The sequence below is a fragment of the Canis aureus genome, chromosome 38, assembly GCF_053574225.1.
Source record: "Canis aureus isolate CA01 chromosome 38, VMU_Caureus_v.1.0, whole genome shotgun sequence".
NCBI lineage: Eukaryota > Metazoa > Chordata > Mammalia > Carnivora > Canidae > Canis > Canis aureus.
In genome coordinates, this window is record NC_135648.1 from 613,517 (window position 1) to 629,057 (window position 15,541).

Below are 15,541 nucleotides of genomic sequence, written 5' to 3' on the forward strand. Positions count from 1 at the left end.
TAAGGGACCTTCCCTGGAACACTCCTTTCTCTTCTCTCACTGACTTCCTTCCTATGAAACCCTCCATTTGCACCACAGCTCAGAGCTCCCCTTACCTGCCAGGTGGGAGGCTGCCCCATTCTTGAATCACTTAATAAAACCAGGTGGATCTCTGAATTGAATTCTTTGGTTGGTTTTTTGGCACAAGCAGTGAGAAGTCAGAGATGTGAAGGAGCTGGGTGGGGGTGGGACGGGGACAGAAATACCTGGGGGGGTAGTGTCACAGGGCAGGAGGGACAGAGGGACAGCAGGTCCAGGGCTGGTGCTGGGAGCCAGGTGTTTTCCTGGGTTACTGTCTGGGTGAGAAGAAAGGGCTGAGAGGTGGGGCCACTATTCCAGGCCACACAGGACTTGTTCTGTAGCATCTGAATCAGGGGGCGGGGGCAGGGGCAGGATGGACGCTGGTGACAGGGAGAAGCTGGAGGCCAGAGGGGAGGCAGAGCAGGAGGGGAAGTGAGACTGAGTAGGAGTCCAGGGCTGAGGGAGGAGCACATTTGCATTGTGGCAGAGACTCAGGGAAGGGTTGTGTGTGAAGAGGAAGTCAGAGGAGAGGGGCTGGGAGGGGGTCTGTGTATGAGGACAGACGTCAAAGAGCCACTTTGCAAGAGAAAGAACATCTGCAAACACGATGCTCTTCCTGCAACTTGTGCTGTTGGCGGTTCTCTTACTGGGGGGTGACAGCGAAGGTGGTGAGAGCTCGGGTCCTGCCCAGAGGGCGCACGTGTGTGTGTGTGTGTGTGTGTGTACATGTGCTTTTGAGTCTACCTGTTCCTGTGTGTCTCTGTGCATTTCCCTCAGTCTGTGTGTCTGTAAGTCTGTGTGTCTGTTATGTGTGTCCATGTGCTTGTGTGCATTCGAGTACGTGTATATGTACGTGTGTACCGGTGCCTGTCTGGTGTCCGTGCACATGTGTGGGTAACTGTCTGGGTGTCTCTAGTGTAGATGTGCATATGTGGGTGCGCATGTGTGATCCCTGTGTGGTTGTGTGTGTGCAATTGTCTCTGTGTGTGTGCTCGGGTGGTGTGGGTTCCCGGCACAGACCTGGGCAGGCAGAGAGTCAGCTGGGTCCTTCCCAAGCATCCCCGGCCCCAGAGCCCTGTGCTCTCCTGAAGGATGGGTGCGAGGCTCGGGCTCAGGGGCAGCACGTGTCTCCTGAGTCGACTACGGTTTCTCTGTCCTGCAGATTTAGGGTCCCGTCCCCGGCACCTTAGTCTCCACTCCCTTTCCTTCTCCAGGCCTTGCACTCTCAAAGCTTATGTCCTTCCCCACAGATTCCCAGGAGCCGATCTCCTTCCGGATCATCCTGACCACATCCTTTTACAGCAGTTCCTCGACGCAGAATCAAGGCTCAGCTTGGCTGGATGAGCTGCAGACTCACGGCTGGAACAACAAGACAGGAGCTTTCCGTTACCTGCAGCCTTGGTCCAAGGGCAACTTCAGCAACGAGGAGCTCCTGGAAGTGCAGAACTTATTCTACACATACACCATCCGATCCCCTTCCACATTTCATAACCACATCCGTGACTGGCACCTTGAATGTGAGTTCTGTTCCCTCGGGCTTGGGTGGCAGGTGGCAGGTGCGTGTGTGTCTCCCTGAGTTCCTTTCTTCCTCTAGGAAATGAGCTCCACCGGACTCTGAACCTCTTGTTTCTCTGCCGTATAAAGGTTCACACTCATCTGGGCAGAGGATGGAGCCAGACCCCGATTGTTGAAAAGATCCACATCTTCTGCTCCATCTCGCTCCTCTCATTGGCCACAGGCTGGGCTCTCCCGTCCCACTAGTTCTCCCACGACCACCCCTTTCCCTGGCCTCCAACCAGGCAGCTCTGGTCCTCGCTCTGTGACTGACTCCTTGATCTGTGTGCTTTTCTCCCCATCCTATCTCAGCAGCGATGTCTGTCTATGTGACCCTGTCACCTCCTGTGCTCCCTTCACCCTCGGTTGTATCTAGCCCAGCTCTCCCGCCGAGCCCTTCCCTTTTTTATGCCCACATCCTTCATGTTTCTCCTCCAACTTTTGCTCCTTCCTCTATCAATCAGCTCTTCCTCTGCTTCGGTGACCACCACTTCCCCTTGATGTGAGGCTCCCCTCAAACCCAACAGTGCTCCATTCCTTTCAATCCCCTGAACTTTCCCTCTGCTTCCACCATCCATGGCTTCCACTCGTCTCATGTCATCTCTTTCACTCCCGCTGTCCTATCACTCACATCTGTCTTCCCCAGATCCCTTTCAGATTCAGCTGGTATTAGGCTGTGATTCCCACTTTGGAGAAGCATCAGCAGGCTTCCTGCAGTTGGCTTATCAGGGTTCTGATCTCCTGAGCTTCCAGAACACGTCATGGAGGCCATCTCCAGAGGGAGGAAGTAGGGCTCAGAAGGTCTGCAGTCTATTCAACCAGGACCATGTTTCCCATGAAATAGTACGCAAGCTCCTCAATGAGATCTGCCCCCGGATCTTGTTGAGTCTTCTTGATGCAGGGAAGGTAGATCTCCAGCGACAAGGTCAGTCCTGCTCCCTCTCTCCAAACTTTCTGTATCCTGCACTCAGAAATCTGTACTGTGCCCTCAAATTCAGAGTTATAGAGTCAAGAGGGAGAAGGGGTGATGGTGATGGGCTTCAAAGGCAGAAAAGTGTGTCTGTCTAACGTGATATGAGCACCTCCCCTCAGTCTGTGAATCCCTGTCCTGTCTCCCCAGTGAGGCCTGAGGCCTGGCTGTCCACTGGCCCCAGCCCCGGGTCTGGCCATCTGCGGCTGGTGTGCCACGTCTCCGGCTTCTACCCCAAGCCTGTTTGGGTGATGTGGATGTGGGGCGAGCAGGAGCAGACAGGCTCCCAGCGAGGTGACGTCCTGCCCCATGCTGATGGCACGTGGTACCTTCAGGTGTCCTTGGATGTGAAAGCCAAGGAGGCAGCTGGCCTGTCCTGCCGTGTGAGACACAGCAGTCTAGGAGGCCAGGACATGGTCCTCCACTGGGGTGAGGAAGAGCTGAGGCCAGGCTGGGCAACATGGTAAATGGTCATCCATCACAGCTGGGAGCCTGATGAAACATTTGTTCTGGTGGCTCCAGACCAAAGTGGACTAAAATACTCAGTAATCCAGAAATGGAAGAGCTGAGGGTGGGGGTCCTGCACATGTGGGAGGATGTGGAGGGTTAGGTGAAGTGTCCATCTCTGAGGAGGGATGGGAGAAGGGAAAGGGGGAAGGGCAGTTGGTCAAGGAGAGGGTGACAGGAGTGGAGAGGAGCAGGGAGGTGCAGTTCAACCCGGGGTGGACGGGAAATGACACCCTCTGTGCCCAACCCCACAGAGCAGCCCCCTTCCATGGGCTTGGTCTTCCTGGTGGTGATCGTGCCCCTGGTGCTCCTGGCAGGCCTGGTGTGGTGGCTCTGGAAACGCTGGTGAGTCTCTGGAGCCCCCTTCCTGCTCTTTCCCACGTGTCTCTCCACCTTTCCCTGTGTCCTCAGCCCTCCTGCCACCTGTGCCCTTCCCCCCTGCAGCCTCCCCTCCACCTGCTGCAGAGAGCCTCCTCCTATTTCCTCCAGGAAAGCCCATTAGAGGCCTCAGTGGAAGGACTTCCCTTCGGAGCAGGATCCCAGCAGCCCAGGCTCCAGCACTTACCTAAACCCAGCTCAGCGCTGACGTCCTGGCCACTCCCCGTGCACAACTCTGTGTTCATTTCTTCTTAATGATCAGTTGTCAATATAAGCTAAGCATAATTTAGTGAGTTTTGTTGTTCTGACTTAGTCCTGGAATTTAAATCTCAAATTTATCTCTGAATGGAATGAAGTTCCAGCACCTACATGGATCGAGAGACATCAAATGTCATGTCCTCCAGAGGGCCCTCCCTGATTCACAAGTAGAAGCAGTCTCTGCCTGTTGAGAATCTCTACCCCCTTTTCCTGACCTTTTGTAAATCTGTGTTTCCCAGCCCACTCCTCATTACTTCCAGTTATGTTCCTTTTCTCCTCTAATATTAGGATTCTTTTTTCAAATAATAAATTTATTTTTTATTGGTGTTCAATTTGCCAACATACAGAATAACACCCAGTGCAATATTAGGATTCTTAAGAACTAAGTCCATGTCTTTTTAGTATTTGTATTCTTGGCGAGGTGTCTCACTACATGGCATATGTCCTCAGTAAAAATCTGTGTTGACTCTATCCCACAGTTATACGCTTTTCTTCTTTTGCTTCTTGACATGTTTATGGTAGTTGGGATGTTTGATAATCTTCCTGTTAAAAGTTGTCTCCTGGCCTAGGGAACTCACACTCCTCTGGGTCTTTGCTGATGTATCTGAGCCCTTGAGAGAAAGAGTTTTGGCTGTGACCATTCCAGTTATTTAACTGCAGACACTTTTGGGAGTGTGGCCTGTTGACTGTTTCTCATGGTTGATGGCAGGGGAATGAGATGCTCATTCTTTTCCTGGATGATAAGGTCAGGGCAAGAAACGTGAAAGAAGTACAACCCATTTTTCTGCACCAGAGAATCAAGCCCGAAGATGAAAGCTGCCTCCAAGAAGGCTGAGAAATTGTATAGATGAAGTTTTGCATAAATATCAAATCATTCTGAATACCCCAGAAATCAACCTGAGGCCTGTAGAAAAGTGCACAGCTAGGGCAGTGAAGAGGGCACATCATGGAAGGTAGGATGTCCAGAACTGTGATTTGGAAGATATATGGATTGTGAGTGCTGTGGAGTGGAGGGAACCCTGGTCAAAGACAGAGGAGAGAGAGAGAGAGAGAGAAAGAAAGAGAGAGAGAGAGAGAGAGAGAGAGAGATCAGAAGATCACACAAGGAAAACAGTTCTCCAAAGCCAATGACTGGAAAAACAAGAGGGGCTGATTTTCATGAGTTTTTACAACCAGTCGACTCAAAGACTGGATGGAGTTTTAGAGGTCTCACCACTCAGACACGTAGGAATATATTTTGCCTATAGATCAAGGTGGTGGCTGCACCCACAGGAACAAAGGAATAAAGGGATGAGAGCTGAAGAAGGTAAGGTGGCTGAGTCAGCCAAGGTCCCTAAATGATCCTAACTGAGTCTGTAATGTGTACAGATTTGCCCTAGATGAGCTGCCGCTCGAAGATTTCCTTACATTGGAAATGGGAACCTCAGAGAGACAGAGTGGGAAAGAGGAGAAAAAGGTATCTTTCACCCTCATACGCGTGGACCGTCTGACCTGCTTGCTGTCAGACTTTCAAACCGACCTGGAGAGCTGCACTGGCCAGACATGTTCAGTTGTCTGGGAATTACCAGGGGTAGGTTGCAGAAAGGCCAAAAGGCAAAAGGAGAGGGATAGAAGGATCCCTCCGAAGGGCAAGAGGGTAAAATCCGTCACCCTTTGGGCAAGGGAGGTCTGCTGGTTCCTCCAGTGGCTTCGGATATTCACCAAGAAGTGACCTTGGCTACAGGTCATCAGTTCTCCAAGAAGTAACTGGAGTTAGTCCATTAAGGGCAAGTCTCAAGAAATTCCGAGAGAATCTGGCGAGAGCCCAGAGCCAGCCAGGTCTTCTCATTCAGGCCACCACATCTGGGCTGATCCAATAGGGTGGAGGGCAGTGGCACAAGAGATAGAATTAACAAAGAAGATAGAAATTTATTGAATAAACTGTCAAGGAGCTGTGGGCAGGACGATAATGGAGTGACTGGGAGGAGGCAGTGAGGGGCAGCTGCAGTTAAGGGGAAGGTGAGCAGGTATGAGACCATAAGGAGTTTTCCCTTGTTGGTACCTGGTCTGGGTGTAACTAACCCATTGGTCAGCTAAGGCTAATGGGTGTTTTGAGGTGGGTCACCTAATGGGCCTATTTATATTCACCAGGAGGTACAGGGTCACTGTGGGCTCTCCTACCTTGCTTAGGTTTCTGTTGCTCAGGTTCATTGCCTAAAAGTGGCCTGTATACACATCCTGTTGCCTGGCGGGACTTTGTATTTCCCTAGATTTTGGGTTAACAAGTTGCCCTGGTTCTTCAGCTGCCTGATGGATTCAAGAAAAGTGATGCTGATTATCCAGCTTTTGGTAATCTTAAGTATGGGAGTGATTTCCTCCTAGCTTTCTATGTTCCAATCCATACTTTCTAAAAAAATATTTCCTTCCTTTCATTAGACTGAGATTATTTACGGTTATTGGTCAACTAAGAAGTAACCAGGTAAATAGCCCAAACACATATATCCAGATGATATAAAGCATAACAACATATTGAGGAGCCTTTAAATACTTAGGAACACCATGAAAGAGGAAGGTCAGTTGTCCAGCATAGGCCAGCTCACGATTAAACAGAATGGAACATTTCATTAGGAACAGTAAGAAGGGAATCTGGATCTGTGAATCCAGAATGCTACTTAATCCACTTGGTACAAATTCTCAGTGGTTTCTTACTTCAAATAATGGAAGATTTGCAGTAGGACTCTGTGTGTGAACTTCTTGATCATTAGCACACGCTTGTGTCCTAAAGGAACCAGTGTAAGATTCTCATTTCCTCAAATAGGGTTAAAACTAGTGTTTGCTGATCCTTAATGGCAAAAAGTAGTGATAAAGGAGAATTTTAAAACCAACAAAAGAAAAGAAGACATGCAAGGGAAAGCCATGAAGCTGATTTTTCAGCAGAAACTTTGCAGGCTAGAAAAAAATGGCATGATGTATTCAAAGTACTGAAAGGAAAAACTGCAGCCAAAATTACTCTAGCCACCAAGACTGTCATTCAGGATAGAAGGAGGGATAAAGAGTTTCTCAGACGCTTAAGTGTTAAAGGAATTCATGACCACTAACCCAACACTGCAAGAAATGTTAAAGGGGACTCTGAGTGGAAACCAAAGATCAAAAGGAAAGGAAGCATAAAAGCAATAAAAATAAGGATATTCGTAAACGTCAGTTAAGGGACTCACAAAATAAAAGGTTGTAAACTATGACAAAATATACCTAAAACATATGTGAGGGTCAGGAAAGGAATAAAAGGTGCGTAAAGTGACCCTAACTTGATACTGACTGCTATATACAAAAGCTGTTCCATACAAACCGATTAATAACTAGAAATTGAAAATTAGTAATATGTATGTAAAAATTCAAGAGACATAATCCACATATATCACTGAAGAAGCCAACTAACCATTGGAGAAAAGAGCAAAAAAAAAGAGAAAAGAACAGAGAACTACAAATAGAGTCATAGAACAAGTAACAAGGGGACAATAAGTACATACCAATCAATAATTGCATTGAATGTAAATGGATTAAATGCTCCAATCAAGACATAGGGTGATGGGATGGATAAAAAAGCAAGATCCATCCATATGCTGCCTACAAGAGACTCATTTCAGACCTAAAGGCACATGAGATTCAAACTGAAGGGGTGGAGAAACATTTATCAAGCAAATGGCTTATGAACTGAAAGCCAAGATAGCAATGCTTCTATCCTACACGATGGACTTTACCAGAAAGACTAACATGAGGCAAAGAAGGACTCTATATAATAATAAAGGGAACAGTCCAACAAGAAGATATAATAAAGGTAAATATTTATGTGCCTAACATGGGAGCGCTCAAAAACCGGTGACAAACACGAAGGAGGTAATCCATAGTAATGCAATAATAGTAGGGGACTTTAATTCCCCACTTGCATTGGTAAACAGATCATCCAAGCAGAAAATTAACAAAGAAACAATCACCTTGAGTGATGCATTGAGTCGGATAGATAAATGATATTTCAGACCATTCCATCCTAAAACAGCAGACTACACATTCTGATATTTCTATGCACTAATAGTGAAGCAGCATAAAGAGAAATTAGGAATATTGACCAATTTCAATTGCACCAAAAGTAATGCAATACCTAGGAATACAGTTATCCAAAGAATTGAAAGATTTGGATTCTGAAAACTATAAAACATTGATGAAAACATTGAAAGGGACACAAAGAAATGGAAAGACATTCCATGTTCATGGATTGGAAGAAGAAATATTGCTGACATATCCATACTCCCCAAAGGAATCTACAGATTTTTGTAATCTCTTGAAACTATCAATAGCATTTTTTCACAAAGCTAGAGCAAACAACCCTAAACTTTGTATGGAACCACAAAATAATCTGAATGGTAAAGCAATCTAAAAAGAAAAATAAAGCTGAAGGAGTCATAATTCCAGATTTCAAGTTATACGAAAAAGCTGCAGTAATCAAATATTATAGTACTGACATAAAAGTAGACGCATAGATCCATGGAACAGAGGAGAGAGCCCATAAACAAACCCATGATTTTATGGTCAATTAAACTTTGACAAAGGAGGCAAGAATATACAATGGGAAATAGAAAGTCTCTTCAACAAATGATGTTGGGAAAACTGGATACTAAATGCAAAAGAATGAAACGGGATGACTTTTTTATACCAGACAGAAAAATAAATTCAAAGTGGATTAAGGACCTAAATGTGATACTTAAAGCCATAAAATCCTAGAAGAGAGCACAGACATTAAGGTCTCAGACATTAGCATCATTTTTCCAGATATGTCTCCAGAGGTGAAAGAAACAAAAGCAAAAATGAACTATTGGGAATATATCAAAATAAAATTCTTTTGTACAGAAAGAAGAATCAATAAAGCTAAAGAGCGATCACTGAATGTCAGTAGGTATTTCCTAATTACATATTCAATAAAGGGCTACTACCCAAGATATATAAAAAACTTGTACAACTCAACACCACAAGAACAAATATAAGGAAAAAAATGGGTAGAAGACATGAATAAACATTTCCCTAAAGAAGACACCCAGATGGCCAACAGACACAGGAAAAAAGGCTCAACGTCACTCATCACCAGGGAAATGCAAATCAAAACCACAATGAGATATCACCCCACACCTGTCACATTGGTTGAATTCAAAAGTACACAAGAAACAAGTGTTGTAGAGGGAGTGGAGCAAAGGGAATTCTTGTGCACTGTTGGTGGGGACGTAGACCGGTGCAGCCATGGTGGAAAACAGTGCGGTGGGTCCTCAAAGAATTAAAAACAGGGCAGCCCGGGTGGCTCAGCGGTTTAGCACCGCCTTCGGCCCAGGGTGTGATCCTGGAGACCCACACCCTGGGATCGAGTTCCACGTCGGGCTCCCTGCATGGAGCCTGCTTCTCCCTCTGCGTGTGTCTCTCATGAATAAATGAATAAAATAAAAAAAATTAAAAACAGAATTATCATCTGATTCAGTAATTCTACTATTGACTATTCACTCAAACAACGTAACAGCACTAAATGAAAAGAAACATGCACCTCAATGTTACTCCAGCATTATTTACCGTAGTCAATGTATGGAACCAGCCCAGGTGTCCATAGAGAGATGAACACGGAAGAAAGAAAAAGGTGTGGTATCCACGCTCAATGGAATATTACTCAGCCATAAAAATGACTGAAGTCTTGCCATTTGCACCAACATGGATGGAGCTAGAGAGTATGATGGTGAGTGAAATAATCAGAGAAAGATTAATGCCATATGATATCTTCATACCTGGAATTTTTTTAAAAATTATTTATTTTTTTCATGAGAGACACAGAGAGAGGGGCAGAGACACAGGCAGAGGGAGAAGCAGGCTCCATGCAGGGAACCCGACATGGGACTTGATCCCGGACCTCGGGGTCACGACCTGGGCCAAAAGCAGACGCTCAACCGCTGAGCCTCCCAGTGGCCCCCTGCATATGAGGAATTGAAGAAACAAAGAAAAGTAACAGTAATAAATGACAAAGTTAAAAACAGACTGCTATCTATAGAGAACACACTTCTGGTTCCCCGAGGAGAGGGGAGTGGGGATGGGGAATAGGTAAAGGGGAGCAGGGTTGCTCCCACACTGAAGAGCACGGATAACATATAGAATTGCTGAACCCCTGTACTGCACACCTGAAACTAATCGAACACAGTATGTAAGCCATCTTGAATCCTAAAATAGACGAAATGAACAAGGGAAAAGGAATTCGGCGCCCCCAAATTTATACTTCCTGGTCTACGTGTTTTTCTTCCCTAAAAACTCTTTGAATACAGTGCCTGCCCTGTGCACACTGTACCTTCACGAGGGCAGCACAGCGCTTGGGTCCAGGCAGGTGCTAAGGGACTGGTGGTGAGCGAATATGTACTAATGCCAGTCAGATGGAGGGGGGACTCTTCAGATGTTTCCATGTCCTGTGGTCTCTGTGATGCCTGCTGGTTCCTCCCGAAGAATAATGGAGGACTGGGGGTTGCTGAGGCTGCTACAATCATGGGGAATCTGGACAAGCAAATAGAGCATCTGTTGAGAAGAAACCCTTGGGCCCTAATGGCACCTTGGTCCAGACCAAGTCCCCAGATCTGGTTTAATCCCTAACCAGCTGCAGTTCCCACCTCCCCCAGAGAGGGAAGTCTTCACCATCAGTGAGGGATTCTCTGGTTTGGCCCAGGGAGGTTCTCTGTCACATGCGCCCTCTCCATCAACACGGAGGGGAGGTCATCCGCGTGGTTAGACCCCCTGCTCTCCCCGTTAAGGGTAAGGGACCTTCCCTGGAACACTCCTTTCTCTTCTCTCACTGACTTCCTTCCTATGAAAACCCTCCATTTGCACCACAGCTCAGAGCTCCCTTTACCTGCCAGGTGGGAGGCTGCCCCATTCTTGAATCACTTAATAAAACCAGGTGGGGGATCCCTGGGTGGCGCAGTGGTTTAGCGCCTGCCTTTGGCCCAGGGCGTGATCCTGGAGACCCAGGATCGAATCCCATGTCGGGCTCCCGGTGCATGGAGCCTGCTTCTCCCTCTGCCTATGTCTCTGCCTCTCTCTCTCTCTCTCTCTCTGTGTGTGACTATCATAAATAAAAATAAAAAAAAAATTAAAAAAAAAATAAAACCAGGTGGATCTCTGAATTGAATTCTTTGGTTGGTTTTTTGGCACAAGCAGTGAGAAGTCAGAGATGTGAAGGAGCTGGGTGGGAGTGGGACGGGGACAGAAATACCTGGGGTAGGGTGTCACAGGGCAGGAGGGACAGAGAGACAGCAGGTCCAGGGCTGGTGCTGGGAGCCAGGTGTTTTCCTGGGTTACTGTCTGGGTGAGAAGAAAGGGCTGAGAGGTGGGGCCACTATTCCAGGCCACACAGGACTTGTTCTGTAGCATTCGAATCAGGGGGCGGGGGCGGGATGGACGCTCGTGACAGGGAGAAGCTGGAGGCCAGAGGGGAGGCAGAGCACGAGGGGAAGTGAGACTGAGTAGGTGTCCAGGGCTGAGGGAGGAGCACATTTGCATTGTGGCAGAGACTTAGGGAAGGGTTGTGTGTGAAGAGGAAGTCAGAGGAGAGGGGCTGGGAGGGGGTCGGTGTGTGAGGACAGACGTCAAAGAGCCACTTTGCAAGAGAAAGAACATCTGCAAACACGATGCTCTTCCTGCAACTTGTGCTGTTGGCGGTTCTCCTTCTGGGGGGTGACAGCGAAGATGGTGAGAGCTCGGGTCCTGCCCAGTGGGCGCACGTGTGTGTGTGTGTGTGTGTGTGTGTACATGTGCTTTTGAGTCTACCTGTTCCTGTGTGTCTCTGTGCATTTCCCTCAGTCTGTGTGTCTGTAAGTCTGTGTGTCTGTTATGTGTGTCCATGTGCTTGTGTGCATTCGAGTACGTGTATATGTACGTGTGTACCGGTGCCTGTCTGGTGTCCGTGCACATGTGTGGGTAACTGTCTGGGTGTCTCTAGTGTAGATGTGCATATGTGGGTGCGCATGTGTGATCCCTGTGTGGTTGTGTGTGTGCAATTGTCTCTGTGTGTGTGCTCGGGTGGTGTGGGTTCCCGGCACAGACCTGGGCAGGCAGAGAGTCAGCTGGGTCCTTCCCAAGCATCCCCGGCCCCAGAGCCCTGTGCTCTCCTGAAGGATGGGTGCGAGGCTCGGGCTCAGGGGCAGCACGTGTCTCCTGAGTCGACTACGGTTTCTCTGTCCTGCAGATTTAGGGTCCCGTCCCCGGCACCTTAGTCTCCACTCCCTTTCCTTCTCCAGGCCTTGCACTCTCAAAGCTTATGTCCTTCCCCACAGATTCCCAGGAGCCGATCTCCTTCCGGATCATCCTGACCACATCCTTTTACAGCAGTTCCTCGACGCAGAATCAAGGCTCAGCTTGGCTGGATGAGCTGCAGACTCACGGCTGGGACAACAAGACAGGAGCTTTCCGTTACCTGCAGCCTTGGTCCAAGGGCAACTTCAGCAACGAGGAGCTCCTGGAAGCGCAGAACTTATTCTACACATACACCATCCGATCCCCTTCCACATTTCATAACCACATCCGTGACTGGCAACTTGAATGTGAGTTCTGTTCCCTCGGGCTTGGGTGGCAGGTGGCAGGTGCGTGTGTGTCTCCCTGAGTTCCTTCTTCCTCTAGGAAATGAGCTCCACCGGACTCTGAACCTCATGTTTCTCTGCCGTATAAAGGTTCACACTCATCTGGGCAGAGGATGGAGCCAGACCCCGATTGTTGAAAAGATCCACATCTTCTGCTCCATCTCGCTCCTCTCATTGGCCACAGGCTGGGCTCTCCCGTCCCACTGGTTCTCCCACGACCACCCCTTTCCCTGGCCTCCAACCAGGCAGCTCTGGTCCTCGCTCTGTGACTGACTCCTTGATCTGTGTGCTTTTCTCCCCATCCTATCCCAGCAGCGATGTCTGTCTATGCGACCCTGTCACCCCCTGTGCTCCCTTCACCCTCGGTTGTTTCTAGCCCAGTTCTCCCGCCGAGCCCTTCCTTTTTTTATGCCCACATCCTTCATGTTTCTCCTCCAACTTTTGCTCCTTCCTCTATCAATCAGCTCTTCCTCTGCTTCTGGCGACCACCACTTCCCCTTGGTGTGAGGCTCCCCTCAAACCAAACTGTGCTCCATTCCTTTCAATCCCCTGAACTTTCCCTCTGCTTCCACCATCCATGGCTTCCACTCGTCTCATGTCATCTCTTTCACTCCCGCTGTCCTATCACTCACATCTGTCTTCCCCAGATCCCTTTCAGATTCAGCTGGTATTAGGATGTGATTCCCACTTTGGAGAAGCATCAGCAGGCTTCCTGCAGTTGGCTTATCAGGGATCTGATCTCCTGAGCTTCCAGAACACGTCATGGAGGCCATCTCCAGAGGGAGGAAGTAGGGCTCAGAAGATCTGCAGTCTTTTCATTGAATACCATGTTTTCAGTGAAATAGTCCACAAGCTCCTCTTTGACTCCTGCCCCCGGTTCCTGTTGGGTCTTCTCGATGCAGGGAAAGCATATCTCCAGCGTAAAGGTCAGTCCTTCACCCTCCTTCCAAGATTCTGCATCCTGCACTCAGAAATTTGTACCAGTCTCTCAAATTCAGAGTGAGATGGAGTCAGGAGGGAGAGGGGTGATGGTGATGGGCTTCAAGAGGCGGAAAGTTGTGTCTGTAAGGTGATGTGAGCACCTCCCCTCAGTCTGTGATTCCCTGTCCTGTTTCCGCAGTGAGGCCCGAGGCCTGGCTGTCCGCTGGCTCCAGCCCCGGGCCTGGCCATCTGCGGCTGGTGTGCCACGTCTCCGGCTTCTACCCCAAGCCTGTGTGGGTGTCGTGGATGCGGGGCGAGCAGGAGCAGCAGGGCACATTGTATAGCGATATTTTGCCCAATACCGATGGGACGTGGTACCTTCAGGTGTCCTTGGATGTGAAAGCCAAGGAGGCAGCTGGCCTGTCCTGCCGTGTGAGACACAGCAGTCTAGGAGGACAGGACATGGTCCTCCACTGGGGTGAGGAAGAGTTGGGTCCGGCTGGGAAAGGGGCACGGGGTCTTTCAGCAGAGTTGGGGAGCCTGATGAAAAATTTAGGTTGCTAGAGATTCTAGTCCCCAAAATTAAAATATCTGTATCCCAAGAAATGGAAGAGCTGAGGATGAGGGTCCTGCAAATGTGGGAGGATGCGGAGGGTTAGGTGGAGTGTCCATCTCTGATGAGGGATGGGAGAAGTGAAAGGACGAAGGGCGGTCAGTCAGGGAGAGGGTGACAGGGGCAGAGAGGTTGTGGGAGGTGCAGTTCACCCTCTGTGCCCAACCCCACAGAGCAGCCCCACTCCATGGGCTTGGTCTTCCTGGTGGTGATCGTGCCCCTGGTGCTCCTGGCAGGCCTGGCGTGGTGGCTCTGGAAGCGCTGGTGAGTCCCTGGAGCCCCCTTCCTGCTCTTTCCCACGTGTCTCCCCACCTTTCCGTGTGTCCTCAGCCCTCCTGCCGCCCGTGCCCTCCCCCCTGCAGCCTCCCCTCCACCTGCTGCAGGGGGCCTCCTCCTTGTTCCTCCAGGAAAGCCCACTGGAGACCTCAGCGTACGGACTTCCCTTCGGAGCAGGAACCCAGCAGCCCAGGCTCCAGCACTTACCTAAACCCAGCTCAGCACTGACGTTCTGGCCACTCCCTGTGGCCAACTCTTCCTTAGTCCTCCCTATTGACCGGTTCTCAGTGTCAGCTGAGCATGATTCAGGGGGATTTATTGTTCTGACTTGGTTCTGGAACTTAAATTTCAAAATTTAACTCAGCATAACCTGATGTCACAGCAACCTCATGGGTCACAGACATCATATCCTCCAGTGAGTCATCCTTTCCACCAGTGAGCCATCCCTGAGTCAGAAGTGAGGCCGTCTCTGCCTCAATTGCCACCACCTTTTCCCTCACTTTGACAATTCTATTCCTGACCCCCATCACTTGTTGCCCCCATCAGGCCCTTTTCCCTTCTAATTCTTAGGATTCTTGAGAGCAAAGTCCATGTCTTTTTAATATTTGCATCCTTGGCAAGGAGCCTCAGCTACAGGGAAAATGTCCTCAGTAATAAAAACCTGCGTTAAATTCATGTTAAATTCTTAGATTTTTCTTATTCTTTTTCTTCCTACCATGTTTGTAGTAACTGAGATGTTTGATCCTCTTCTTTTTTTGGGGGGGGGGTGGTTTGATCCTCTTCTTGTTAGAAGTCTTGTCACCTGGCCAGGGGACTCACACTTTCCCTGTTCCTGTTGACACCTCCAGGTCTCTATGTAGAAACAATTTTTCTATTAAGATTTGTATTATTTAACTACATAAACCTTTTGGATGGATTGTTTTTCCAAGTATTCTGAATCAAGTAGAACGGTAGGATTCAGGTTCTTTTTTTTTTTCTTTTAACCATTTTATTTATTTATTTTATTTTTTGTATGATTTTTTTTATTGGAGTTCGATTTGCCTACATATAACATAACACCCAGTGCTCATCTTGTCCAGTGCCCCCCTTGGTGCCCGTCACCCAGTCACCCCATCCCCCCCACCTTCTGCCCCTTCCACCACCCCTTGTTCCTTTCCCAGAGTTAGGAGTCTCTCATGTTCGGCCTCCCTCTCTGATATTTCCCAAAAAACATCAAAAACCTGAATCCTGAGAGAAAATGAGTGGGGAAAATGAGGATTCAGGTTTTTAATGTTTGTTGGGCTCAAGGCACCAGAAGACCTACCACTCTGGGTATTTTAAAAATAAAAGGTCAGCTGACTTCCTGAATGACAATTTGCATTTTAGCAAAATCAGCAGTTG

The 15,541-nt window shown here is 48.5% G+C and overlaps 2 protein-coding genes across 3 annotated transcripts; both read left to right on the forward strand.

Annotated features, from left to right (window-relative positions):
- The first annotated feature begins 489 nt into the window (after window positions 1–489).
- LOC144307172 (T-cell surface glycoprotein CD1a-like) lies at window positions 490–4,198 on the forward strand. 2 transcript variants are annotated; one of them, XM_077886703.1, is made up of 6 exons: window positions 490–725; window positions 1,311–1,577; window positions 2,261–2,539; window positions 2,735–3,013; window positions 3,346–3,436; window positions 3,581–4,198. In XM_077886703.1, the coding sequence occupies exons 1-6, from the start codon at window positions 668–670 to the stop codon at window positions 3,591–3,593; spliced, it is 987 nt and encodes a 328-aa protein (XP_077742829.1). In that variant the 5' UTR covers window positions 490–667; the 3' UTR covers window positions 3,594–4,198. The 2 variants fall into 2 exon arrangements, with proteins under 2 accessions (XP_077742829.1, XP_077742828.1); XM_077886702.1 differs by having other exon boundaries at window positions 491–728.
- A 7,108-nt stretch (window positions 4,199–11,306) lies between these two features.
- LOC144307093 (T-cell surface glycoprotein CD1a-like) lies at window positions 11,307–14,843 on the forward strand. Its single transcript, XM_077886645.1, has 6 exons — window positions 11,307–11,464; window positions 12,049–12,315; window positions 12,999–13,277; window positions 13,472–13,750; window positions 14,059–14,149; window positions 14,293–14,843. Exons 1-6 carry the CDS (start codon window positions 11,404–11,406, stop codon window positions 14,387–14,389), a joined length of 1,074 nt encoding a protein of 357 aa, XP_077742771.1. The 5' UTR covers window positions 11,307–11,403; the 3' UTR covers window positions 14,390–14,843.
- Window positions 14,844–15,541: the final 698 nt, after the last annotated feature.